A 26,105-nucleotide genomic window follows, 5' to 3' on the forward strand; every position below is an offset into this window, starting at 1 on the left:
TTAGTAGGTTTTCTAGTGACTATGTTGTGTGTTTCAAAGGGACCCAGCTCACTGAAGTTAATTGGCCAGGCTGATCTTGCCTAAAAGATTCTCGCAATAACGCAAGTCATTAGTTAACACCCTCAAGAGGGTAGAATAATAAATACCTAGCTTAAAGAAATTTTGCTATGTTTTTAGAATGCCTTTAGGCTCTTTTTTCTAAAGATTCTCCTCTGTTGGGGCTGATTTAAAAGCTGCAGAGTCAGATCTCCAATCCAGACACACACTCAAGAACATTTTGGGAGCTAGACCCCTCTGACAACATCTACGGTAAGCACTGCTAGTTGCTTCTGGAAGAAACTGAGGGACGTTCAAAAAAGCCCATCTGCCCCCAGGGCTACTCCAGAGCATATTAGCTCCCCACAGTCCCAGTTTCACCAAAAGACTATCTCCTCGAACCTTCAAGTGGAGCAGGAGCTGGGGGTCAGACCCCGTGGGCCAGGACACAAAGTGCTCCCCAACCAGCATCATCTCTCCCTGTCTCGGGGAGCTGGAATGGTTTCAATGCAAGGGAGTGAGACAGCCGAGCCCAAAAGACTTACAGCCTTACAGTTTCTGTTAGTGGATCCCAATCGCCTCCAGCTGGGATGGGAACTGCAGCTTCACGTCCTCCTTCAAAGGCAAGGACTTTAACCACAGAGCTACCGGCTGGGTGGGATGGGTGAGGTCTGAACGAAAGGCATTGCAGATGAGGAGAAAGGGCCAGTCCCATGAGCTTGCCTGAAGGCTTTGCCACTCGGCTTTGCTGGATACTGCAAATCCCTTTGTAGGCACCTCACTCTGCCTGCAGCCAACATGCCCATGCCATGGCTGGACTCGGGAGGCTCCTGGGTGTCTAAATCTGCCGCTGCATCAGTCCGCTCTGGTGTCCTTTCGCGGTTTCAGCAATAAGCACCTCCTAGTGCTGCACAGCTAACGCCTGTTGCTGGGCATTCATTGCTCCTCAGAAAGATGGGGTGATTGGAGAAGACAGCACGATCTCAAAGGGCGCGCTGGGCTCTGCTCGTCACCAAATGGAGCGACACTCTGCGCAGCAGGAGCCCAGGCAGCCCCCAGCCTCGGCAGCCTGGGGCGTGCATCCTGCCGCCGACAGCTTGCAAGTGGAAGCCAGAATAAACGCAGTGGCCCCTTTGATCTCCTGCTCCTCCTCTCCCAGCGCAATGCCCCCACATCCAGCCTCCTTCTGCCGGGGAAATTCTTGCCCAGTGAGTTCACTGAAGTGACATCACAATCGAGCTGATGCGTTATCTCCTCGTGATGTCACTGAGTGGATCCCACAAAAAGGAGCGTGATTATACAGAAGAAGTTTGTTTACAAATTATTGGCTTTTTCATCAGGACTGATGGAAAAGTAACATACAAACTGCCTGTGTATTTATACAGTTGTACTGGGATGGGAGTTTTTCAGTACTTTCAGCAAGATAAGAGATCTGCTAATGACCACAGAGGGCTGTAACAAACACCAAGGTGTAATTTTGTATCTTAAGAAAATTCAAAGCATGACATTCGAGAGAAGAATAAAGCATGCGCTGTCATCTATTAAACTTTCAGAGCCCTGTAAAAGGGCTTACCATTCTCAATTCACTTGGCATTGGAAAATCACCCATTTTGCAGTAGAGGCAATGTACATCTTTTGATCCTGAAGGTGACATTAAGTCACCCACACCATTGGCTTTCAGTGTTCACTGGGGATTTCTCCCCAATCCCCACAGCTGTTGGACTTTCTTGGCACAGCTGGCCAACTCGAGCGGTTCCTGTACAAAGAGGGGGACCAAAGCCCTTTGCCTGGCCACGCCTGTCCTTCCAACGTACACGACACATTCAAACTGCAAAGACACTTCCCGCGCTAACAGAGAGTGAGATCTGCAGATAATCCCTAAGACATAAAACCAGGCTGATTCCTGCAGCCCTTTGCTCTTTTGCCACATCAGTGAATTTGGAATTGGAATATTTTCAAGTATTCCCATGTAACCATGAATCTAACTTACCTGTACTTAACAGCAGCAAAACCTTCATTATAGTGTACTCCTCAAAGCTAAGCTGCAAGCGAACAAACTGCAGACTGATCTGGTGCATCCCCTGGCACAGTTCAAACATAGCAGACTGGCGCATCCGTTCCCTGCAAAGAGAAAGAAACAAAATCCAGAGGATAAATACGGGAGAGCGCAACGTGCACGGGACAGCCCATGCACGGGGAAAGGGAGGTGCAACCTGGAGACCAAGCACCAATGGCACAGAGGTCAGTAAGACACCGCAGATGCGAAGTTCAGGTTAGGTAAGGCAGCTGGGGACTGCAGAGATGAAGCTGGAGGCCTGCCACGGTGGACTGCCTGGTCCCCGTGCTTCTGAGCCGGCAGAAAAACCCACTGCCTGTGAGATTTGGGGGACCTGGGCATCACCTTGCTCAGCCCCTGTGCCATCTGCAATGGATGGCTGAGTTCACTTTGCTACCCGGCAGACCACAGGCAGCATTTGCATCCACCCCAATAAAAGGAACAGAAACAAACATAATTTGAGTTTTATACACTGACGATGTTAACAAACTGGCAAAACCGTTTTAAAATGTGTTTCAATCGTCAGCTTTCACCCAGCTTTGCTCTGGCTGATGGAAATGAGCCTGCTGAAGGGGTCAGAACTGGTGTAATAGGGGAACCTACACCCACTGCACGCATGTTTTAAATGCTACATCCCCCATCAGCTGATGTACAGGTGGAAATGGGCTTCAGAAGTGTCTGGTGCAGAGGTGAGCTGTGGGAAAGGAGGGCCAAGGAGGACTGACAGCCCCACACCTGCAGCCCACATCGTTCACGGTGCTCAGCCCTGGCTCCAGCCCAGCAGCCTCCAAGGCTGCCTGGCAGGCACCGACACAGGAAAACCCATGGCAAAGAGCTCTGCTGCCCACCACGCGCAGTCGGGTCCACAAGCCAGCAGGGCCCTGGGATCAGGGATTTCCACCATGCCAGGAGACATCTCGACTCTTCTCATCCTAAATAACACAGTCCCATAAAAATATGGCTGGCAGGTCTGGAAAACGGGGAAGTGGTTTAACAAAAATAAAACACAATGCATGACTTGTGTTACTCCCTTTATGTCTACTCAGGAGCCTGAAGTTAAAATTGACTGGGATGACCACTACCTCAGCCAGTAAGCGCTTATGCATCCTTCTAAAGGAAACTGCCACTTCAAAATCTCTGATTACTACTTTTCCTGAAAATGCACCAGGTCTAGCTCCAAGGATGAAAGTGCAGGAACAAGAAGAAGAAATTATTTCCCAGTCACTGAAGATCTTGTTAATATACTGCACCGGATCTCCTACGGGGAATTCTTAGTCAAATTGTTGCAATGGTCTCTTAATCAAACACTGAAATATTCAAAAATTCTGTATGTTTTTTCCCAAAATAATAATAATAATAATAATAATATTCTAAGATAGTCTCAAATAAAGGCCTATGTAATACGATGATCTCATTCATTAATACATATTTTTGCCTGTTAAATCATAAAATAATAAGGACACATGACTTGCATCCAGTTTACTTTTTTTTTTTTTAAATATACTTTGATATACTTAGCTTTAGACCCTGTCTCTTTTCCCTGTGGCAACTCCAGGCTAACTATCCTGCACATGTTTCAGGCAGAATTAGTCAGGATTTTGGTATACCAAACCACAGCAGCTACAGCAAAGAGTCACTGAGAATTGCCTGTCTCATTTTGAAAATATGATATATATGCAAGTATTTAGACAAGGCGCTATAATTGTTCAGTGACCACTACTTTTTTTTTTTTAGTTGCTCAACAATTGTCTATATTTCTTCAAATTTTTTTTCACATAATTGGGGAATTGGATGAAGTTCAGCTAATTATTTTAACCAAGCAACTGTCTTTTCAAATATACAAATTGGCCACTGAAAGAGAAGAATCATACTCTGTGCAAACAAAGACTGACGTAATCTTCCTGGTGTTTTATTTCACTACTGCCAGAGTAGATTTTATTTTCCTGCTTAATACTAATAAAGCAGACTCCCCATTGTTATATGGGCTCGGCACTTTTCCCCCACCCCACCCTCTTCTTGAGACTAAGAACTTCCAGTTTGTTGGTGGTGGGTTTTTTTTGGGTTTTTTTTTGTTTGGTTTTTTTTTTTGTTTGTTTTGTTTTTTTTTACTTTAATAGCAGTAGTAATGCCATGTTTATTTGTTTTTATTATGCATCACGGACTGCAGGGAAGAAAACGAATAGAAGAAAATAGTCTTTGAATGCTTTGGACAGTGACTGAAATACCACTTGGCCCTCTGTTTGAGAAGAGCAGCCTCTGCTGCTGGATGCAGACAACCATGAGCGCACAAGCCCGGCCACGCACTGCAGAGGACTTACAGATGTCACTTGCATGCTCAATGCCAGTCGCATGCTATGAACGCACACAGAGCAACCCTGAGTAACTGGGATCGGTGAAATAGAAAAGGATTTGCAGAATTAAAAGATGCACACAAACGGGCCCTTCTGAAGCTGCTGTGCTTGGGGTCCTGCTCCAGCCCAAGGTCTGCCTGAGGGTGGTGGCCACTGTCCAAGGCTTGTAGTCAACCTAGCACAGCAGCACCTGGCTCTCTCCCGGTGTTTGGGCATGCCCTTAGCATGGATGACCCAGTGTGTCAGGGATGGGGGCTCCCTCACGTTTGGCCACTGCATGACTCAGCCTATCCCGCTTTGGGGACATCACCCTTAGCCAGCCCCATGTCCTCCACCCGACCAGTCGTTACTGCCGCGAGACCAAGCGGCTGCAGGCACCTCTGAGCTGACCCAGAGACAGCTGAGGAAAAAGACCCTGAAAGACCCCAGAGGGCGATGTCCCTCCTGCTGCTCCTGCTCCCCTCCCTCTTCCCAAAATCACCAAATCCAGGTCTAAGACACAGATGGTGGTGGCTACTAATTGACCTCTCCCAGCAGGCTGAGAGGGATAGATACTGAAGTTGAAAGGCAAATGATTAATAGGGGACATTTGTATTTCTAAAAAAAATACATTTTAAGGTCTATCTTAGACTGCTAAAGACTAGCAGGACTCAGAACAAGAGCAGGCTATTACACACACTATCACTTTTGCAGGACAACACAGTTTCTCCAGCCTCAGAACAGAAAGCAGCTGCCACCAGCCCTGCCTGCGTTTGACCTCCACAGACACGAGAAGCACCAGACCTTTCACCCGATACCACAAGCCACACAGCACATAAACCGAAACATTTTGAGGTTTTGTCTCAGGTTTCTTATGCTTTCACTAAACAGCACAGCAAAACACTCTCTACTCTCTGTGACAGCTAATCGAAAAGTATCCAGACTCAAAACCTTTTTTTTTCCCCCTCTTAAATTGCATTGTGCTTTTTATGACATTTTACTTTTTCTCTCTTATGTTTTTCTTTGTATTTGTGTTGCATTTCTATCATTCCCTAAATAGAAGAATTTTAGTAAAAGTCAGGAGTTTTTTGGTTGGTTTTTTTTTGTCTATCTTTTAAATATTTAGTCTTTTATCTACTTACAAATATTGATCTCTAGTTTACCATGAAGGTAAACCTCATGACATTGTTTGTAGCGAAATAAAATTATATACAGAACTAGTCACTAAGTAGTTTATTTAATGTACAGCAAATCTGTAATTTCATATCAAGTTTCTCTCCTGAAAATTCAATTCAGTTGATTTATTACTTATCTACGAATTCTTACTAACTACAAATTATGTTAGTTAATTCATGACTCTGTTTAATGTCAGATAAGCATTTTGTGGCAGTTTATAGTATTCAACTTTGCATTGGATTTTTAACCCAGACAGTGTAAAATAAGAAGGTACAGAGCTTTTGGAAAATTCAGATGCTGACATCGCAGACATCCCAATACTATGAGATTAACAATAAAATAAAGCAATAGAAATGGCTCATATATTAAAAGAGATGGGGCACATAGAAATCCGGGCATGTCAACATAGCACGAACAAAGTTATTTCTTCCTTACCAAATGCCTCAGCTAAGAATAAATGCCATCAAGTCATCACAAATGCCATTACCACCATGAGGAAAAATTAAAACAAACTTGTACGTTGCCTTCCCTCCCATCTTTTTTTTTTTTTTTTTTGTTTGAAGGCGGGGACGGGAGGAAGCAAAATTCTACCTCTGACATAGCATATAAACTTCTCAACATGGAAAATGGAGAATGTGAAGATCTGGAATATAAGGGCACAAATCTTTATGGGGCCATTTAAGGAGGCAAGTACATTCAAGGAATAAAAAGCATGGAGCCAAAGCTCTGAATCCGCTGTGTGGATATGCATTCAAAAGTGGCGTCATTAGCTCAGTTTAGCTTAATCCTCCTTCATAATAATACACATTAAACTTTACATCTTAGGTTAATCCATCCTAAGTTTCCCAAGTGTCTCCTTACAGGCTTAATTTAATGCCCAGCTCACATTCTGCCTGACCTTTCCCACAACTGCAGTGCTGCGGGCAGGCAGAGCAGCCACAAGCGGCCCGTTCCCCTGGCTACTGCTCTGCCGAATTTCTATCAGCTCCCATAGGCCATGGGTACCCTTGTGTTAATGGGTCACCGAGTTGCTCACCACATCCCCACTGGAACTGAACTGCCACTGCTTTTCCCCCCTTGTTTCCCAGAGGAAGATGAGGTGGGCATCTCCGCAGGTGAAACCCTCCAAGGCATCTCAACCACCTCAGTGGGATGAGGGGTTTTGTTCCTGCTGTTGGGTTTCTCTCCATGAATGGCAGCAAATGTGTTCCCAGTGAGAGACTCCCTAGTACCCTCCCTGAGTTCATCTTCTCTTTCTCCCCACTCGATTTGGGATGTCCTCCTAACCCCACACAATCTCTCTGTCATTGCCTCTCTCATCTCTGCCACCCTTATTCCCAAATTGACTTGAGACCATCTATCTTCCTTACATGGGCAAGCTGCACGGAGACCAGCTCTGTGGTTTCAGCCCAACACCTCAGCCTGTTTCATCCTCAACATCTACCCACACAGAGCTGAATATGAGGATGAGAAAGCGGCAAACCAACCCAGCTCCTCCTGTTCCCCTGCACCCTGGAAGCAGCCATCCTCTTACACAGCAGCAAGCAATGAGGCAAACGGCTTGAGCACCTGGCCAAAACAGGACTGATGCCCCAAATCATCATGGGATGAGCCACTCAACTACAACAGGGATGCAGACTTGAGCAGTCCCACTGAGGGAGGAGGGATGGTTTAAGGAAACTGTTTAAGACAAGGCATTCTAAATACCAAACCAGTCATATATCTCATTAATAACCTTATGCAAACTCCACAAAAACCAAACAGCCACATCAAAAATTGTGAAACTACAGGCATGCTGTACAGAAACAACTTGTTATGAATAAGTAACTTATACTTTATGAAGTCATCATAAAGTCTAGCATTGTAAATCGCCTTGCTGAGGATGGAAACTGCAACTCAACTGACTGTAACTAAAAAGAGGAATTCATGCACTAAGGAATACTCACGTACAGGCGAAACAGCCCCAAACCACACCTGATACCATGCTTTATTTACTTTCTCATAGATACTAATTCAAAGCTGCAGCAAAAGGCATCTTCCTAAATTAGACAGGGAAGTGAAGAAAGGGAAAGCTGTGGTGAGTGTTTTGAAGTTCCATCAGTACTCAAGTGGCTTGCTGATAATCCCAAGAAAAACTGGGCAAAAGAATCCCCTTTCACAGCACCTCAGAGGAACACACGTGCAGCTGACTTAGTCCCTCGGCCTCTGCAGCTCAGAAAAGACTTGGGAAAAGATCAAGCAACACTTGTAGAAAAAGTCTGATGCCAAAGATATTCTTTGTGTTTCCTGATTTTACATTTTTTCCCCTCTATAAGAACTGTTTCCAATTTCGTAATCAAGAGCCTTTCCTTTGCTAGACTAAAACCTGTATCCACTTGAAGCCTGTCTATCAGTGAAAATTATTTCAGGGAAAATCAGAAAACACATTAGACTAACAAAACAAAAACAAACACACAAATGCAACCCAACAAGAAAACCTGCCAAAGGCACGAAGGTTAAAACCAGTTTGGAAACCTCAGAAAGCTTCCACCATGCCAAAAGGGGGTCAATTTGAACTTGGCAGAGGAGTGAAACATCATCAGAAACCTCTGAGGCAAGGAAGGCAAGCTGTGGATAAAGGGGGGAAAAAGACCAGGGACATGGGATCACAGAGTCCCTTGTTCAGCTGCTCAAACCATCTAATCAGAAAAGCCCTTTGTCTGAATTATCTTACCTGCCTTAGGAGGGGTTACACTTTTCTGGAAAAAGGTTCTTGGGAAAAGAAAAAAAAAAAAACAAACCAAAAAACCAATCCATACGATCATAACATCAATTTACTCTTTCTTGAGGGAGTATTCTACTTCAACAGCTCCATCATGAGGAATGGTGCGAACAGAATGACACTACCTAGCACAAAACTGAACCTACTCTTCTGTGCAAAGAGGCAACCACTGCACTGCTTTGTGTGCGGCGACACTGGGAAACACCGCGCATCACTCTGCTCGATGGACTGTACCCAGACACCTGTTTCCCATCTTGAAGTCATTACAAATGCAACCAAAGTCAGCAGTACTGCATCGTTAAGTTATTGCACTGATCAAAATCTAAGCCAAAATACATGCAGAATTCAGGCAAAATTCAATTACGACTCTTCATTCAGCACTTACTTCTTATTCAGCACTTCCTAATCTCTGCTCACTCTGCAAGCCACAGCAGAAAGAGACAAAAGCATAATCCCTTGAACACACAGTCTTCAACTCTTACGGCTTTAGAGCCACCTCCTTCCAAGAAGGAAAAAATACCTGTTACCTTGCATCAATGGCAAATGCGGGCACTCAATCCTGTGGAAATCCACAGCACTGGCTTCCGCTAGAGAGAAATGTGGATCATGCCCATTTTCCCTTTAACTTGTCAGTAAGCCAGCAGAAATAAATACCCCATCTTTGGCACCACCAGTGACATCCTCCTCCTCCTGGCAAGGCAGCAGATGCTCTCCCTAAGTGGTAAGGGACAGACAACTCAACTACTACCCTGCAGTTGGTTAAGCTGCCATGGATAAACACAGGCTGTGAATTAGGTGGTTTATCCAGGGAAGCATTGGCCTAGAGGTAGCACAATGGTGACAGCCTCAGACGACCACCCCGCTGCCTACGCAAGGGATGGTGGATCTCAACCAGGTTACAATATCAACAGCCCTTGGCTGCCTGCGCTATCATGCTGCTGGAAAACACTGTCCACATACCAGGCCCAGGGAAAAAAAATAAATCAAAACCAAAGTGCCATTGCCTTGTCCCCCGGTGACAATTGGAGTTTCCAGCATGTTCCTAGATTCCCAGGCCATTTTGGTGGGTATCGCTGAACAGTCTGATACAGCTGTTGCCCACATACAGGCTCCTTCATACAGAGACAGGCAGCTGCCAGCCTCTGTCTTAAAGCCATGGCTTAAAGCAAAGCTGTAAGACTTGCCACCAAATGTCACCTCAGCTCTTCCTGCTGCCCCCAAATCCTCTGCCCTGTCCTACCTGACTTTAGCCACTACTGACAGTCAGCATTTCTTCTCTCTACCTTGAATGTGAGGAAAAAAAATTCCCTCTGTGCCCTATTAATCTGACACAGTAGCAAGGCCCTTGGCACTGCCTTCTACTTTAAAAACAAGGAACTTTTATGGTGAGATCCTCCTGCAGCAGCAAGGAATTGGCTCAAAGGTTCTGGAGATGCCTCCTGCTGCTGTGTTCCTGCAGGAATCTGACATGCAAAAGCTGCTCCTTGCAAGGAAGCACAATATGCAGAAAAGAAAGATTTCCTTCTCTAAAAATTGCTGAAAGAGAAGTATTTCAGTAATGACATCCCTCCACCAACCCTGCCACAAGAATGTGTCAATCCACCATTACCAAAGTAAAACATTTAACCCCACAACCTTCTCTCCAGGTGACTGGGATGCTGCAGACTGAGGGGTGAGTAGCTGAGAACACTGATACCACAGCAGTGACCTTGGCAGAAGCAGTTGTCGAACTCAGAACAAAACTGGGATTAGACTGAAGACCACCACTGCTGAACACCGATAACCAGTTAAGGAAGGTCATTTAACTTCCATTTTTCAAAAGGGGAAAAAGGAAGATGCGTGGAACTACAGACCAGTCAGTTTACCTCTGTGCCCAGCAAGATCATGGAGCAAATCCTCCTGGAAACTATGCTAAGGTACATGGAAAATAAGGTGATTGGTGACAACCAACATGGCTTCACTAAGAGCAAATCATACCTGGCAAATTTGGTGGCCTTCTATGACAAGGTTACAGCGCTGGTGGGTAAGGGAAGAGCAACTGATTTCAGCCACCTGGACTTGTGCATAGCATTTGACACTGTCCCACACGACATCTTTGTCTCTAAACTGGAGAGACATGGATTTGATGGATGGACCACTCAGTGGATAAAGAACTGGCTGGATGGTCGCACTCAAAGAGTTGCGGTCAACGGCTTAACATCCACATAGAGATAAGTACAGTTCCTCGGAGTCTGGTATTGGGACTGGCACTGTTTAACATGTTTGTTAGTGACAGGGACATTGGGATAGAGCGCATTCTCAGCAAGTCTGCTGGTGACACCAAGCTGTGTGGTGCAGTGGACACGATGGAAGGGAGGGATGCCATCCAGATGGACCTTACAGGCTGGAGAGGCAGGCCCGTGCAAACCTCATGAAGTTCAACCATCCAACAGCAAGGTCCTGTACATGGGTTGGGGCAATCCCAGGCACAAATACAGGCTGGACGGGGAATGGATTGAGAGCAGCCCTGAGGAGAAGGACTTCGGGGTGTTGGTTGATGAGAAGCTCAACATGAGGCAGCAATGTGCACTTTCAGCCCAGAAAGCCAACCACATCCTGGGCTACATCAAAAGAAGCATTACCAGCACATTGAGGGAGATGATTCTGCCCCTCTACTCTCCTCTCATGAGACTCCACCTGAAGTACTGTGACCTGGAGCCCCCAACATAACAAGGACATGGACCAGCTGGAGGGGGTCCAGAGGAGGCTACAAAGATGACAAGAGGGCTGGAGCACCTCTCCTGTGAGGACCGGCTGAGAGAGTTGGGGCTGTTCAGCCTGGAGAAGAGAAGGCTCCGGGGAGACCTTATAGCAGCCTTCCAGTACCTAAAGGGGGCTTATAAGAAAAATTGGGAGGAACGTTTTACAAGGGCATGTAGTGACAGGACAAGGGGTAATGGCTTTAAACCGGAAAAGGGTAGATTTAGATTAGATATAAGGAAGAAATTTTTCACTATGAGGGTGATGAGGCACCAGAACAAGCTGCCTAGAGAGGTGGTAGATGCTCCATTCCTGGAAGTGTTCAAGGCCAGGCTGGATGATGGGTCTTTGAGCAACCTGGTCTAGTGGAAGGTGTCCCTGCCCATGGCAGAGGAGTTGTAACTAGATGATCTTTAAGGTTCAAGTCAACCCATTCTGTGATTTCACATTAAAACAGATGTACAGACATTGCTGGTATTTTGCAGGCTTCAGCCACCCACACATCAAAATTTGGCAATTTTTACACTGAACTTAAAGGAGTCAATTCTGGAAATTAGTTTCCTCCCAAGAAAGCCCTCCTGGTGCTCCTAGAGAATACAATCCCAGGTAACCGATATTAAGAAATTTAGAGCTGCTTTAAAGTTTCAGCTAAGTATCCTCCTGTTATATGCCTATCAACAGAGCAACTGGCAACAGCTCGTGGATAATGATTGCCAAAGGAGAGGTTTAGTTCCCAATCAGTAATAGAGAACTTGCACTAAAATCCAACTTAATAATCCACCCGTTACGCTACCCTAAAATCCCAAGAAAATCAAGAGCAAAAAGCCCCAACTATCTGCTGGAATTAACAGTTAATTATGCAATTAGCAGAATGCTGATACCAAATACTCTCTTTTGGTTCACATTTGCATTCCAAAAGAGACAAATCACAGTTCAAATGAGAAAATACATAATTATGCCTTTACCAAAGCGCTTTTTCAATACCACATTAAATAATAAGTGATGATAATGTACACGTGACAATAAATACTCTTTTAAAGTTCGTCAGAGAAAGGTATCACCAGCTAGAAAAGGTGCCCATTAGGTATCATTTTATACATCCGTTATGCCAGGGCTCACTGTCACTTGTTGTAGTTCATCAGCAAAATTACTGTTATATTCCACATGCAGCAGCAATTCTCCTCTTATGCCAACAATGTCTCAGAAATCAAGACTTTGCTCACGCTGTCATGCAAAGCCTGGTATTTTCTGGAAGCCAACCGAGGCATGCCTTGCTCTCATACCGGTTTAGAGAAATTGCTTCCTAATTTTTCTTTTAATCTAGAAGATTAATACTTAACTCGATAGGGGAAGTTGTGAAAGGAAGCACTACGCACGTGGAAGTCATTTGGAGATGCCAACAAACAGCTCATTGACATGCAGAAAGACTTGAAAGGAAGAAACCTCTCCTCCATCCTAGCCCTTCCTACCAAGGACCTTGAGAGAAGGGAAAAGACATCCAAAAGGCTTGTGGATGTCTCAAAGTCATGCTGAGACAATACTAAGAAAGTATAATTACGTCAAGTTAAATGTAAAATCATTGGGCAAGTCTTTGTGCTAAAGCCATAAAAACTAACAGTCAAACCCTTTCAAACACATCACAAGCTGGAAACCTGCCAGAACATCCACTGGGCCAACAGATGATCAAGATGAAAAAGAAGTGTTTGACAAAAATCAGGCCATAGCAGAAAAGTTAAATAAAATCTTTACATCAGTGCTCTCCATAAAGGAGTCCAGGAAGGCTCTGCAGCAGAGTCTCCCTTTTCAGTAATCGAGTCTGAGAACTAGTTTCAGATTAAAGTGTGAGTAGAAGGGGGTTTAGAAAGAGAAAAAAAAATACAGTAAAATGAATAGTAATAAATCATCGAGACCAGATGGCATCCGTCCATGAGCTGTAAAGTAACTTAAATACAGAATTGCTGAACTACTAACTGTGCTGTGCAGCTTATTGCTCAAATTGCCCTTATAAAAGGTGTGGAAGATGACAAACGTGACTGATTTCTTAAAACAGGGCTGGGAGAGGGCAGGGAGCACTCAAGAGACCAGAGGCTAGTAAGTCTCGTTTCAATATCTAGCAAAATGATTGAAAGAGGAGCATTAATAGATAAATAAATATGCTCTAAGGGAAGAAAGTCAGCACAGCTTCAACAAAGAGAGGTCAAGTCTCACGAATCTGTAAGAGCGCAATGATGACAGCTCAGGGATGTTCTGGTCAATGCAGGCAATGTCTGTACGATGGAAATGCTTTGTACATGCCAGGTCTAGCTGCATCCCACGGCCATATGGGGTGAGACCTAAGCAAAAACCAACCCTCTCCTCCTCCTCTCCTCTGCCCTGGTTTCCACACAAAGGAAACTGGGGCATGCAGTTTGAGTATGGGCTGCAATACCCTCTGTCAGCGGGCCAGTATGGGTAATCACTGCTCTAGGACCTCCTGCACACTGCGCTTTACATCAGGAGGTACACAGGGATGCAAAGCTGGATGTTAAAGCTATTAAAAAGATCTCCTGAAAGCTCTTAAAGAGAGCTTAGGGATAAAGGAAGAGGCCTCTTCATGGATTATTAGCAGCTTAAAAATAGGAGACCAAGGGTAATAATAAATGGACGTCTCTCACAAGTAATGGAGGTTACCAGGGAAGTCTCACAGAGCTCTGCAGTGGGGCCTGGCATGAAAACTGTACTCATACATCATCCAAAAAAAAAAAAAAAAAAAAAAAAAATCAGACCTACGGAAGTGACAGAGCTTGCTGATGACTCGAGGTGGTGAAATCATGAGCTGGCTGTGAAAAATTCCTGAAAAATCTTGCAGAATCGTGTGGTTGGCTGACAAAATGGAAGGTCAAGATCACTAACTGCAAGACAATGCAGACAGTATAATCGTCTTCCACCATACATACAAAATAACTGTCTCTAAATTAACAAACATCACACAATACAGAGTCCTAAGTGTAACCTGGAACAAGTTTTTCAGCTTTCTGTCTTTTGAAAATGCTTGTTCAGTGTTTACTAATGGTCAAAAAAAAGGAAAGAGTGAGAAAAGAAGAGTTGAGAGCAAGACAGAAATCCTAATTTTGCTACTACATAAATCCACTGTGCTCTGAACACAGCATGTCAGTCTGGACTCCTCCCAGAATTAATACACTGGGCTAGCAAAAGCACTGAAGGAGGAGATGAGGATGGCCAGGTGTTGCAAACAATGGATACAAGGGGAGATTAAATTGACTAGATGGTTCTTCAGCTCACAGAAGAAATATCGGGACTTGACAGAGATCTGTAAGTAATAAGTGCCGTACAAAGGATGAAAAGGAATCTGTCCACTGTTACTACAAACACAAGAATGAAGTGGCATTCCACTAAATTATCAGCTACCTGCTTTAGAAACACCTCCAACAAAAAAATACGCATAATTAAATTGCAAAAGTGACTGCCACAGAACATTTTAGATGTCAAGATTATAAATGTACTCAAACAGGTATTAGGCAAACTCCCAGAAGAAAGGTGCTGAAGGGTTATTAAGCACAACTGTCCAAATGCAATGTCCCATTCAGAAAGTACCCAAATCACTGACTGCTGGAATGGCCAAATGAAGAAGTGTCATTTCACCCATGGCCTGATCTTACGCCTCCTTTACAACCAGCCAGTTTAAAGGATGAGAAAATATGCTTTCTTCTGACAGTTTTCAAATGCTTATGGATCCTCTTAAAATTACTTTATCTCCTGTTTTCCTTTACAGTTCCACTGTTTTAATTAAAACACCCTAGAAATTTAAGAAGTATTTAGAGAAAAAAAGAATCAAAAGGTAGAACCTGTAGAAATTTATGCAAAGAAGTTGAATGTATTGCTTTGCCCAACCATTGACCTGTTTACAAAGAAAAAGCAAAACAGGACTTAGAAAACCTAGCTGAAGCGTATTAGATCTATAATGCACAGGTTTGAGCCAAGTGCAAGGTCCTGCACGTGGATCAGGGCAATGCCAAGCACAAATACAGGCTGCTGGGCAGAAAATGGATTGAGAGGAACCCTAAGGAGAAGGACTTGAACATGTTGGTGGATGAGAAGCTCAACATGAGGCAGCAATGTGCACTTGCAGCCCAGAAAGCCAACCGCATCCTGGGCTGCATCAAAAGAAGTGTGGCCAAGGTCAAGGGAGGTGATTCTGCCCCTCTACTCCCCTCTCATGAGGCCCTCTACCTGGAGTACTGTGCCCAGTTCTGGAGCCCCCAACATAAGAACGATGTAGACCTGTTGGAGTGAGTCCAGGGGAGGCCACAAAGACAATGAGAGGGCTGGAGCACCTCTCCTGTGAGGACAGGCTGAGAGAGTTGGGGCTGTTCAGCCTGGAGAAGAGGAGGCTCCGGGGAGACCTTATAGCGGCCTTCCAGTACCTCAAGGGGGCCTACAAGAAAGATGGGGAGAGACTGTTCAGTAGAGTCTGTTGTGATAGGACAAGGGGTAATGGTTTCAAAATAGAGGGAGGTAAATTCAGACTGGACATAAGGAAGAATTTTTTTACAATGAGGGTGGTGGAACACCGGAGCAGGTTGCCCAGAGAGGTGGTGGATGTCCCATCCCTGGAAACATTCAAGGCCAGATTGGATGGGGCTCTGAGCAACCTGATCTCGGAGATGTCCCTGCTCCTTGCAGGGGGGTTGGACTAGATGACCTTTGAAGGTCCCTTCCAACCCTAACTATTCTATCATTCTATGACAGTGACAGTTTTATGACCTGGACTTGTACAAAGCTTTTGACACTGTCCCGCACGACATCCTTCTCTCTAAACTAGAGAGACATGGGTTTGATGGACGGACCACTCGGTGGATAAGGAGTTGGCTGGATGGCTGCACTCAGAGAGTGGTGGTCAACGGCTCAATGTCCATGTGGAGACCGGTCAAAAGTGGCATCCCTCAGGGGTCCGTGCTGGGCCCGGCCCTGTTCAACATCTTTGTCGGCGACATGGACAGTGGGATAGAGTGCACCCTCAGCAAGTTCGCCAACGACACCAAGTTGTGTGGTGCCATCAACACGCTGGAAGGGAGGGATGCCATCCAGAGGGACCTTGACAGGCTGGAGAGGTGGGCCTGTGCCAACCTCATGAAGTTCAATCAGGCCAAGTGCAAGGTCCTGCACCTGGGTCATGGCAATCCCAGGCACAAATATAGGCTGGGAGGGGAATGGATTGAGAGCAGCCCTGAGGAAAAGGACTCGGGAGTGCTGGTGGATGAGAAGCTTAACATGAGCAGGCAATGCACCCTTGCGGCCCAGAAGGCCAACCGCATCCTGGGCTGCATCAAGAGGAGCGTGGCCAGCAGGTCGAGGGAGGTGATTCTCCCCCTCTACTCTGCCCTGGTGAGACCCCACCTGGAGTACTGTGTCCAGTTCTGGAGCCCCCAACACAAGAAGGACATGGACCAGTTGGAGAAGGTCCAGAGGAGGGACACAAAGATGATAAAAGGGCTGGAGCACCTCTCCTATGAGGACAGGCTGAGAGAGCTGGGGCTGTTCAGCCTGGAGAAGAGGAGGCTCTGGGGAGACCTGATAGCAGTCTTCCAGTACCTCAAGGGGGCCTACAAGAAAGATGGGGAAAGGCTGTTTAGTAGGGCCTGTTGCAATAGGACGAGGGGTAATGGTTTTAAAATAGAAGGAGGTAGATTTAGATTAGAAATTAGGAAAAAATTTTTTACGATGCGAGTTATAGAACACTGGAACAGGTTGCCCAGAAAGGTGGTGGAGGCCCCATCTCTGGAAACGTTCAAGGCCAGACTGGATGAGGCTCTGAGCAACCTGATCTAGTCAGGGATGTCCCTGCTCCTTGCAGGGGGGTTGGACTAGATGACCTTTGAAGGTCCCTTCCAACCCTAACCATTCTATGATTCTATATCCATGTCTCACTGCACTGATAGTTTAGATTGTATGAATGCAGTACTCCAAAATAATATATGCAAGCAAAAATCATGCAGGGAGGAATATCAAGGAGTGCTTGCTGACCTTTTAACAAGATCAGTGATCACATACACAATTTATTAGCAAAGAATGAATGTTGACAACTCTTATCAACAATCACTGCAGCAATACTAATTAAAAATGAGGGATTTGGAGACTGCCAGATGAAAGAGATTACAAAAAAGTACCTAAATTTAGACATGAGAGGATTAACATTGGAAAAGTAACCAAAAGGGTTAAAAGCCATCATCCTGCAAAATATAAACAGGAAAAAGTAATGTTTTAAACAATAAAATAAATCACCCCCCCTGCCCCCCCCAGGTATATAAGGTTAAAAAAAAAAAAAAAAGTCTGCTGTTCTTAAATATTCAGCTTATTTTATTACGTTTATCTTCCTGCTGTTACTAGAGAAATCAGAATGCCAGAAAGACCTGCAGGCTTCAGCACTGAAAGGGCACAGAGAGGCAGCTGCACCCTTGCACTGCCTTACACAACACCAAATCCTAATGGTCTCAGCTTCCATAAGCATATTATCAGAGGATATTAGAAACATAATAAAGAGACAATGAACATGTTATTTACTAATAAAATACACATAATTAATAAATGCAGATTTAAAATAAAATCTTAGCTATTCAGCTGAGCTACATCTTAATTCTTAATTTAATTTTACGACTTTCATCCATGTTACAAAATCCTCTGCCCATTCACATGCCATGACAACATCAGCACAGGAACATCACAGAAGTCCCCATAACCGAAGCTGCTTTTCTGCCTCTCTCTACCTCATTTGCTCTACATCAACTTTCTCATTTGAAAAATGTATTCTCCTTTTTTCCTCTATTGCTAATATCAACTTCTATCTGCTTTTAAATTTTAAAACTTTACACTTGGGGCTATTACCAAAGACACAGTAAGAAAGAACCTTGCAATACTACATCTTTATTTTACTGAAAGTTAAGTCTTGCACTTCATAGGGAGGATTTACATTAACTTGTAGTAACCTTTGTTAGTTTGTTAGATTACATCACATACATAGTATTACTGGGTTATTTAAAAATATCTGGAGTAGACGACTGAATTTTATAACGAAAAAGCCATCCATACTGCACTACAAACTTGAAAAGTTTTGTGACCAGTAGTGTCACAATTGCCCAAAACACCAATAACGAAAAGACAGCCACTTCTTAGTTCAAAATCTATAGCCTGAAGCTTCACCTTATCAGTTAAAAGCACCAACCAATATATCAGTCGGTATATTCTGCTCTTAATGTTTTGTACACAATATTCAATAAATTGCAGCCTCTACTGAAACCTTTTTACTGTAAGGACTGAGCTGCTTATGATGTAATACAATAATTTCAGAAATGGAAAAAAGACATTGCTGATCCAAATGCTTGTGAAAATTGGGCCCAGTTTTCAGACTCGGTTTTTCAAGTTTGCTTTAATAATTTTGGGTATCTCATGCAATGCCCAGGCAAACCCTCAAGCCCTTGACTGGGGTAAAAATCTCCATAAAAATCCAATGACAGAAGAAAGTACAACAGCTAGGAAATTCAGAATCTGCACACTTATGCACCTATGATTTATTCTTTATGCTGCAGATGACAACAAGAAAAATCAAAGGAGCAAGAAAACACACAGCACATTAATCATTCGATGCATTTGCAAAATACTGTCGAAATATTGATGCTGTACTTTAATGTACTGAAGTGTCTCAGCATTACCGAACTCTCTTAGCATCCCACATCAGTGCTATTTTACAGCTAGATTAGGCTGGCATAGTAAATAAGATAATTTGAGTAAATTGCCTAAAAATAGTAAACTATTTTGGAATTTGAGTCTCTTCTTCAGAAGTCCCCAAGGATTTAGGGGTCTACAAAGAGACAACGTAAGATCTCAAATCAGAAGAAAAATTGAGACCTGTGGGGTAACTCCAGCGTTAGGCTGGCTCTCTGGTTTCTTTACACCAGCAGAAACCAACATATCTCAAAGACAACACATGGATTGATTTTTAATATTAATCAGCAATGCTATTAGCTGGGGTTTTGCCCTATGGAGAGGTGAAAAGCCACCATTCCTCTTCCTTAGGGGAAGGGATGGATAAGCAAGGTAACTTGCCATGAAGGATGCAGTTCCTGGCCTCCAGCTGGGAGGGGGATATGTGCTGAGAGCACAAGTTGTGGTCTCAAAGGCAGCCTGCGTCCCACCGCTCCCACTGGATTCCCACATCAGAGGAGCAAGGTTCCCAAGGATCTTGGCTCCTGTTGGGCTTCTGTTGGCGGTGCTGCACTCATAAATGCTTTTTATCCCTTCCTGAGCCTCTCAAAGGCTGCCACCAATGCCCTGACTTAATGTATGAGTGGAAGCAGACACCTGGGAAGTTGCAGCCAGTAGCAGGACAGCAACTGCCCGATTCCATCAAAGGAACATCAGCAAGAAGCATGCCTTCCCATCCTCTGGGATTTAGGCATCTGATTTCTGCACTGCAAACACAAACTCCTACTATTGAAAGATTCAGATGATCAGATTTCTTCTAGGACCTAAATTGTCACACTGCCTTAAAAAACATTGGGCCCTTTTCCTTCAAAGGGACACAGACAGAAAAAGACTTCTTTTTGCTATTATTTAAATGATTAATTAATTCAGTAACAGAGAGACCAAGGGAATTTGAAACTAACTTTTCTAACTTCCAGGACTATATCTTAAAAATCATGTTTTAGGCTGTTCCCTGTAGCAAACCCTTCATTTTGCACAGTTTCAGACGGAATCCCTGAAAATAAGATAGTATTCAAAAACACTGTATTTTGCTATGTCCCTTGCTTTGTTCTTGCACCCATTCCAAGAAGCACCACTCAGTTTCCTCCTTTCAATAGTGTATAATTTTACCAATTTAATGCTCTGGACTTAAATTGCCCATGCACATGCCTCCTCAGGTTGAATTAGATTAGAAAATTTCAGCTAAAGTCTTTGGTAAAGTCTTGTGAGAAATCTTTTTCCCTCTCGCTCGTCAAATAAACAACAGTCATTTTTTTTTCTGTGGGATTTCTGTTACTTTGCAGTAGGAACCTGAAATGCCTCAGAGCTTAGGTCTTGAATCAGGGATAGTCTTTTTCCATGTCTTAAGAAAATCTTCCTCATTAATATCGCTCTGTTCTCCCAAATCCCTCAATCCATTCAACGTAAGGCTTCCTTGCTGGCAGCACATGAAGCAAAAATCCAACAGTCCCTCACTGCATAATCCTGCATCATCCCTACAACTCATCCAACCCGATCAACACAAAAAGAAAGGAGTCACCTAGGAAAAATATTGTGAGGTAACATAACTTAAGGGTTTGGTTATGGATACAGTCTTCAAAGCATGTACCCAAAGGGCTCAAACTACGATTTCACAGACAGCCTTCATTTTGGAATTTTGCAGCTTCTCAGATTTGAGCTTGTAGCCTTAAGAACCAAGTTCATGGTACTTAAAAACTAAAGGTAAGACCAGCCTTCAGCAACTCCAGAGCAAAGCTTCAAAGCAGTGTACTTCCACAAGCAGGAGTATGTATTATGTTTTGTGCTTACCTGAATGCTTTTGACACTGAACTGTATTGGTTGACTTATACAATTCCAATAATTCACTTCTGACCTTACCTCAAAATTGGGATTCTTCAACTTGGAATCACAAAATAATTTAGCTTGGGAGGGACTTCTGGAGGTCTCAAGTCCAACTCCCTGCTTGCAGCAAGGCTAACATCAAAGCTGGAGCAGGCTGCTTGGGGCTTTGACCAGTCAAGGCTTGGACACCTTTGAAGACAGAGTATCCAGGGTCTCTCTGGGCACCTGCTCTGCTATTTCACCATCTCATTATGAAATTTCTTCTCCTGCTGCCCAGGAGGCAGTCTGTTGTCCTAGACTTGCAATTGCAGCCTCTCATCCTTCCCCTGGGCACCTCCATTAAGAGTTTGACTCCACCTTTTCTATAACAACTCATCAGGAAGCAGAAGGCTACAATTAAATCCCCACTGCACCCAGCACAGTCTTCACCTGGCTGCACGAGCCCAGCCAGCTCCCAACCACCTCGGGCAGCCTCCATGGAGCTCGACTGCAGTCCCATAGAGTATGAAACATGAGCGAATTGAGAAAAACCCTCATATTTCAGAGATGTGTCCATTATTGTTCTGGAGTAAGCACTGGACTCCTACTCTTATCTCCAAGGAAATTTCTTGCCCTGATTAACTACTTCAAAAGCTTCTGTCCAGCACCTCACAGCTCAACACAGCTCCTGCTAATTTTTTTTTTTTCCCCTGTTGAAACCTTCTACCACCTTTGGTAGCTCTGCAATAAGTACATTGTTAAATATGTAGAAGACCAGACCTCTATCATACATACATATCTGGTTTTGGATGTTTTTATTTTGCACTCCATGACGTTGCATTCCTTTTCCCAACTGGATGCCAACCTCAGCCTCAGCAGGCACCTACTGTCAAGGCTTGCAGCATAAAACTCACAAATGATCTCAACTTCTGGAAGCTCCTTCTAACTGCAGTATCAAGAATGCTAGCACTACACATACACTTTTATTTACAAGTGGGATTGATTTCCTTGTCCAATAAATTTTGACCCCTTCCCTGACTTCCTTCTTTCATGAGGGAAAGCTGCTTCTGTGTTTGAACTTTTAGTCTACATTTCCCCAGGAGAATTAAACTCTTTGAAGTTCGTATTTTCACTTAGCTTTAGCTACAGATACTTCTTCTGATGTCCAAGTCACAGTGGAGGTGCTTTCAACATAGAAAATGGCTGACACTACATTTGAAACCACATGAAGTGAATCACCAGTTCCTCCTCTTAAAAAAAAAAAAAACAAAAAACAAAAACCCCAAAAAACAAACCCAAAACAATACAAACACCAAAACCCATACCTAACCACCCTCCTTTGATATTGCACACTGCTTTGGGACCAATCTTGTATACGTTAATTATTTAGGAACTCCTAAATCAAAGAGAGATTTTAAGATGAACAGTGACTAAGCACCTTCTCCAAGAAAAAAATATTTCAGAATGCTTCAGGAGATTGAGTGGTAAGTTGTTTTTTGCTCATTTTGTTCATTTTTGCCCTGTTGTTTTGTTTTCTGCAAGAGCACCCATATCCTATTGATTATGTCTCATTTTTTACCTCTAGGAAAAAAAAAAACAAACTAAAACCTTCTCGGATAAGCATATGATGTGACCCCAGTTTGCCTCTGTATTTGCTTGAATTTTTACTTTACTATCTTGGAATAAACACTAGGCAAACGGAATAGAAATTAAATTACACTCATCAAAAGCAAAGCACTAAAACACAAACTTAAAATATGAAGGAACACACATACTCAGAAGGAATTATTCCTTGGTTGATCCTTCCTTTTGTCTGAATGCACCATAAAAGAAGTTATGTTTCATTACTGAAAAAACATTTTGGCTTCTTTCATGGTTGCAAAGAAGGGTAATTAAGGCTGTCAAGAAAACACATTGAACAGCTGTATATTGTTAACAAAAGCCTCTTCATATGACTGCTCTGAAAAAAACTGGCATTTTAAACATTCACATTTCCTAGAAGTTAGATATTTTTCCAAGCACCAGTAGATTAAAAAAAAAATGTTTTCTTTTCCTATAAATCTTGATCATGTATCAGTACATTTCAAGTCAGCAGGATGGTCCTAGTTTGAGAACACATCCACGTATATAAGGAGAAGTGGACGTCAGTATCAACCACCACCATCGCCAATTGAAAAATTGAGTCACTGGTAAAAAAAAACAAAAAAAACAAAAAAAAACCCAAGATTAAGCTACTTTTATAGTCAGAATTAGTTGAATTTTTCTCAGACTGTAGGTATGCCTGTAAACCAAATAAAGACAGAGTAATCTTTCCAGCCTGGACTGAAAAGGACCATTAAGGAATACTTACTCATCGAAGATCAGATCAGGAGCAAAATAGAGGAACTGGCTGTTTGTATGTTTGTACGATCTCCAACTCAAGGCAAACGATGACAGACACATCCATGAATACTGAATTAAAGTAATTTGGTCCTCGAGAGGCAAGTTTCTAAATCCTAGAGATTAAACCAGAAAATACCCATGAACTACATTGCGCTCTGTAAGGATTGGCCAAGCCAGCACTGAATACATTGCTCATTATTTTTCGAGTATTAACGAACAAGAGCAACACTCCCACAAAGTATACTTTCAAAAAGACAAAACCCTAATTTTTCATTCCAGTGACAAAACCTGTTTTCTTCTTAAGGTTATTTTTCAAAATGAAAGTTTTTTAAATATCTATTGCAGACACATGAAACAAACATTACATGCATTAAAAAAACCCAACAATCTTCTCTCAGGTGTCCATCTCGCATCCCCTGTGAGGGCTTTCAACACAGCCCACAGATTAAAGATGCAATTTGTCAAGCAAACAGTTCATTAAGCTAAAAGAAACAGTGAAGAGAAATTTCACCAAATGACTTACGGTCCTACCTGGAAGTATCTTTGCCCACTTCACCACCTGAATCATCTGCTTGCCGGCCAGGCGGTTTAAGGTGGAAAGCAGATACTCCGCTGTGTCTGGCTTCGAACTATCATATCCTGCATACACAATCTCCGGTTCAATGCTTTCAAGGATCTTAAGAGGAGAGGGAGTAAGTGCTGGTGAGAGCGCAGACATGTGGGGGACAAGTGCTGTGTTTACAGAGGGCTCTGTCACGGGCGCGATGTACGTCGTCCCTTCCTCAGGGCTCTGGGGTGGCGGCTGCTGTCGCTGCTGTGGCTGCTCCTCATGCATCCCTTTCAATTTCCCCAACTTTTTTGACTTCCGAGCTGTGAAGATGAGCAGCACAAGAACCAATTCAGTACAGAAAGATGGCGTAACTGTGGCTTTATAGAAAATGCAAGAAGAGGTATCATCTCAAAGTTCCCAAGTGAAACAGGTGCAGGATCTTAAGAAATACCTCACTGCTGCAGCATCATTATGCTGGAGAAAGGACCAAAAGACACATATAAGCTCATTTTCATTGCTTTACTGGATGTTTTTATAAGTGACAGAATATCCAGTGCCTGTCTCCACACAGACATACATAAAACATCCTAGTTACTGTGGTCAACGTCAGTTAAACACTTCAGCAGTTTATTTGTGTTGTAGCTTAAACGAATCACTTATCATCTACAAGTCTGCAATTCATGTTCTCCATTGCATTTGGTCATCAAAAGTAATCTCCCTGGCAACGCCTGAAAATAGCAGACCCAGAGCTCTCCTAAGCTTTTGAGTCCTAGTGCCCACCCTGGCTGTGCTTCAGCTTGAAATGCAGTCAATCCATTTTGAACAGTCTAAGCTAGTCAAATCCTTTTGCTGCTCTGATACTTCCATAACAGCTTCATCCTCTTCTCTTGAGTAGTTCTGAGGTAATGCTAAAAACATTTACCTAAAGAAAAAACACTGAGCCTCATGTAACACCTTTCTCACTGCTATTAACATTTCTCTAATGATTTGTCGTCTTTTTTTTTTTTTCCCTTTAATGCTACCCTCTCTTCTTCTCTTTACTAAGTATTCTTAGAAGACAGTAATGCTAGTGTGCTTCCACTCTTTGCAGAGATCCCAGCCATTCTCTGTGGGTTGCCTTCCCAACTTTGCCATGTGGAGCACAGATATGTAAGCAGGCAGAAAGCTCTGCTCCGACCCCAGCAAAATGATCCTGTAGCACGAGGAAAGAATGGGAAATAAAATGCAAGACAATTAAGTTTAAAAAAAAGAAAATACACACACACAAAAACTAATAAAAAAGGCAATTGCCTCCCTTTTCACAATAGGAAAATGTAGCTAAAATAATCTTTAGAAGCAATAAATAATGAACTAAAGTTTAAATGTCTGCAGCTCTTTCAGAGTAACATCTCTCAAATGTAGTCTTCTTATCTATCTGTACACAACTAAAACCCTTGTCTGGACTTTTATCTTCCCGTCTCTTGATTATTGCAACTTCCCTTTTAGTGGGATCAGTATATACAAGTCTATCTCACTCCTACTTAGAATACCACTGAAAACACCCTTCTTTGTCCATGTCCTGTCCCAAGTCTATCTCCTCCAGTTTCTTCCTCTGTCATCAATTCCCCTCCCTATCTTTCCTTACATAAAACACCTTTTCTGCAATTTCAGGATCCCTTCTGGCCGAACTCCATCTCACCCCTGCTCTCTTCTCCATTATCAAAACATGCTCTTCCACTCCAGCTCAGCATGCCACGTCACTGCCTCCTGGGAAGTTTTCAAACTTGCTCTAGGTACTTCTTGCTGCTCCTCTTATTACAGTGCAGAAAACTCCCTACGAAGATCCACAGAACGATCTCATTACTCTTCTACAAACCCCTTAAAACCCACATTTTAAGAAAACCCTCCTCAACAGCGGAGCAGTTGCCCCAAGACCGCTGCTGATGACAGCAGCCGTTAGTGTTTTACTGTTTCCTTGAAATCGGGGCTGCCTGCCCAGAACCAGCAGCTATGGCTGAGCTCGTAGTGCCTGCGAGGCAGGATACAGACACCCCAGGGCCAGGACAATGCACGCCCATGTGCAACAATAGCCTGTTGTTTTCAACACTTCCTTGCCGGGACAGTACCTTGAACTCTGAGGAGCTGGCTCATCCCAAGATCCCAAACAGTGATGTTAGAACTCATACACAAGATCTTAAAAGATGCTACTCCTTGACTATCATCCTTCAAAACCTGAACGCAATTCATTGCTACTGCAGCACGTATTGCACCAAGCAGTAAGTGCAAAATCTGAACGGCAGTTTGGTGTCGTTTCTATCACACAACGTAAGAAGGATCTTCCTGGCTGATTTCAGCATCAATATGGCTCACAAGATCTACAGAGAACTTTAGAGATCTTTCTGTTACTTTCACCACTTTTCCTTCAGAAAGCTGGACACCATTTAATTAATTCACGTACAGCATGTATGCCTGCTTTCAAAAATGTCTTAATCTCTCTATGCCTGCAAACATCCAGACCAAGTGGGGCAGGTTGAATTT

The 26,105-nt window shown here is 43.5% G+C and overlaps 1 protein-coding gene across 3 annotated transcripts in view; it reads right to left on the reverse strand.

Moving 5' to 3' along the window:
- The window catches only part of NR3C2 (nuclear receptor subfamily 3 group C member 2), a 214,496-nt gene that overhangs the window by 17,274 nt on the left and 171,117 nt on the right, over positions 1-26,105 (reverse strand). For all 3 annotated transcript variants that reach the window (XM_086746351.1, XM_086746352.1, XM_086746350.1), the window contains exons 5-7: positions 23,570-23,908; positions 23,007-23,151; positions 2,027-2,157 (exon numbers count right to left, since the gene is read on the reverse strand). In XM_086746351.1, the coding sequence (XP_086602477.1) occupies positions 2,027-2,157; positions 23,007-23,151; positions 23,570-23,908 (615 nt within the window). The remainder of the gene's footprint in view (positions 1-2,026; positions 2,158-23,006; positions 23,152-23,569; positions 23,909-26,105) is intronic.

Source organism: Chlamydotis macqueenii, chromosome 4 (assembly GCF_036417535.1).
Source record: "Chlamydotis macqueenii isolate bChlMac1 chromosome 4, bChlMac1.mat, whole genome shotgun sequence".
NCBI classification, from domain to species: domain Eukaryota; kingdom Metazoa; phylum Chordata; class Aves; order Otidiformes; family Otididae; genus Chlamydotis; species Chlamydotis macqueenii.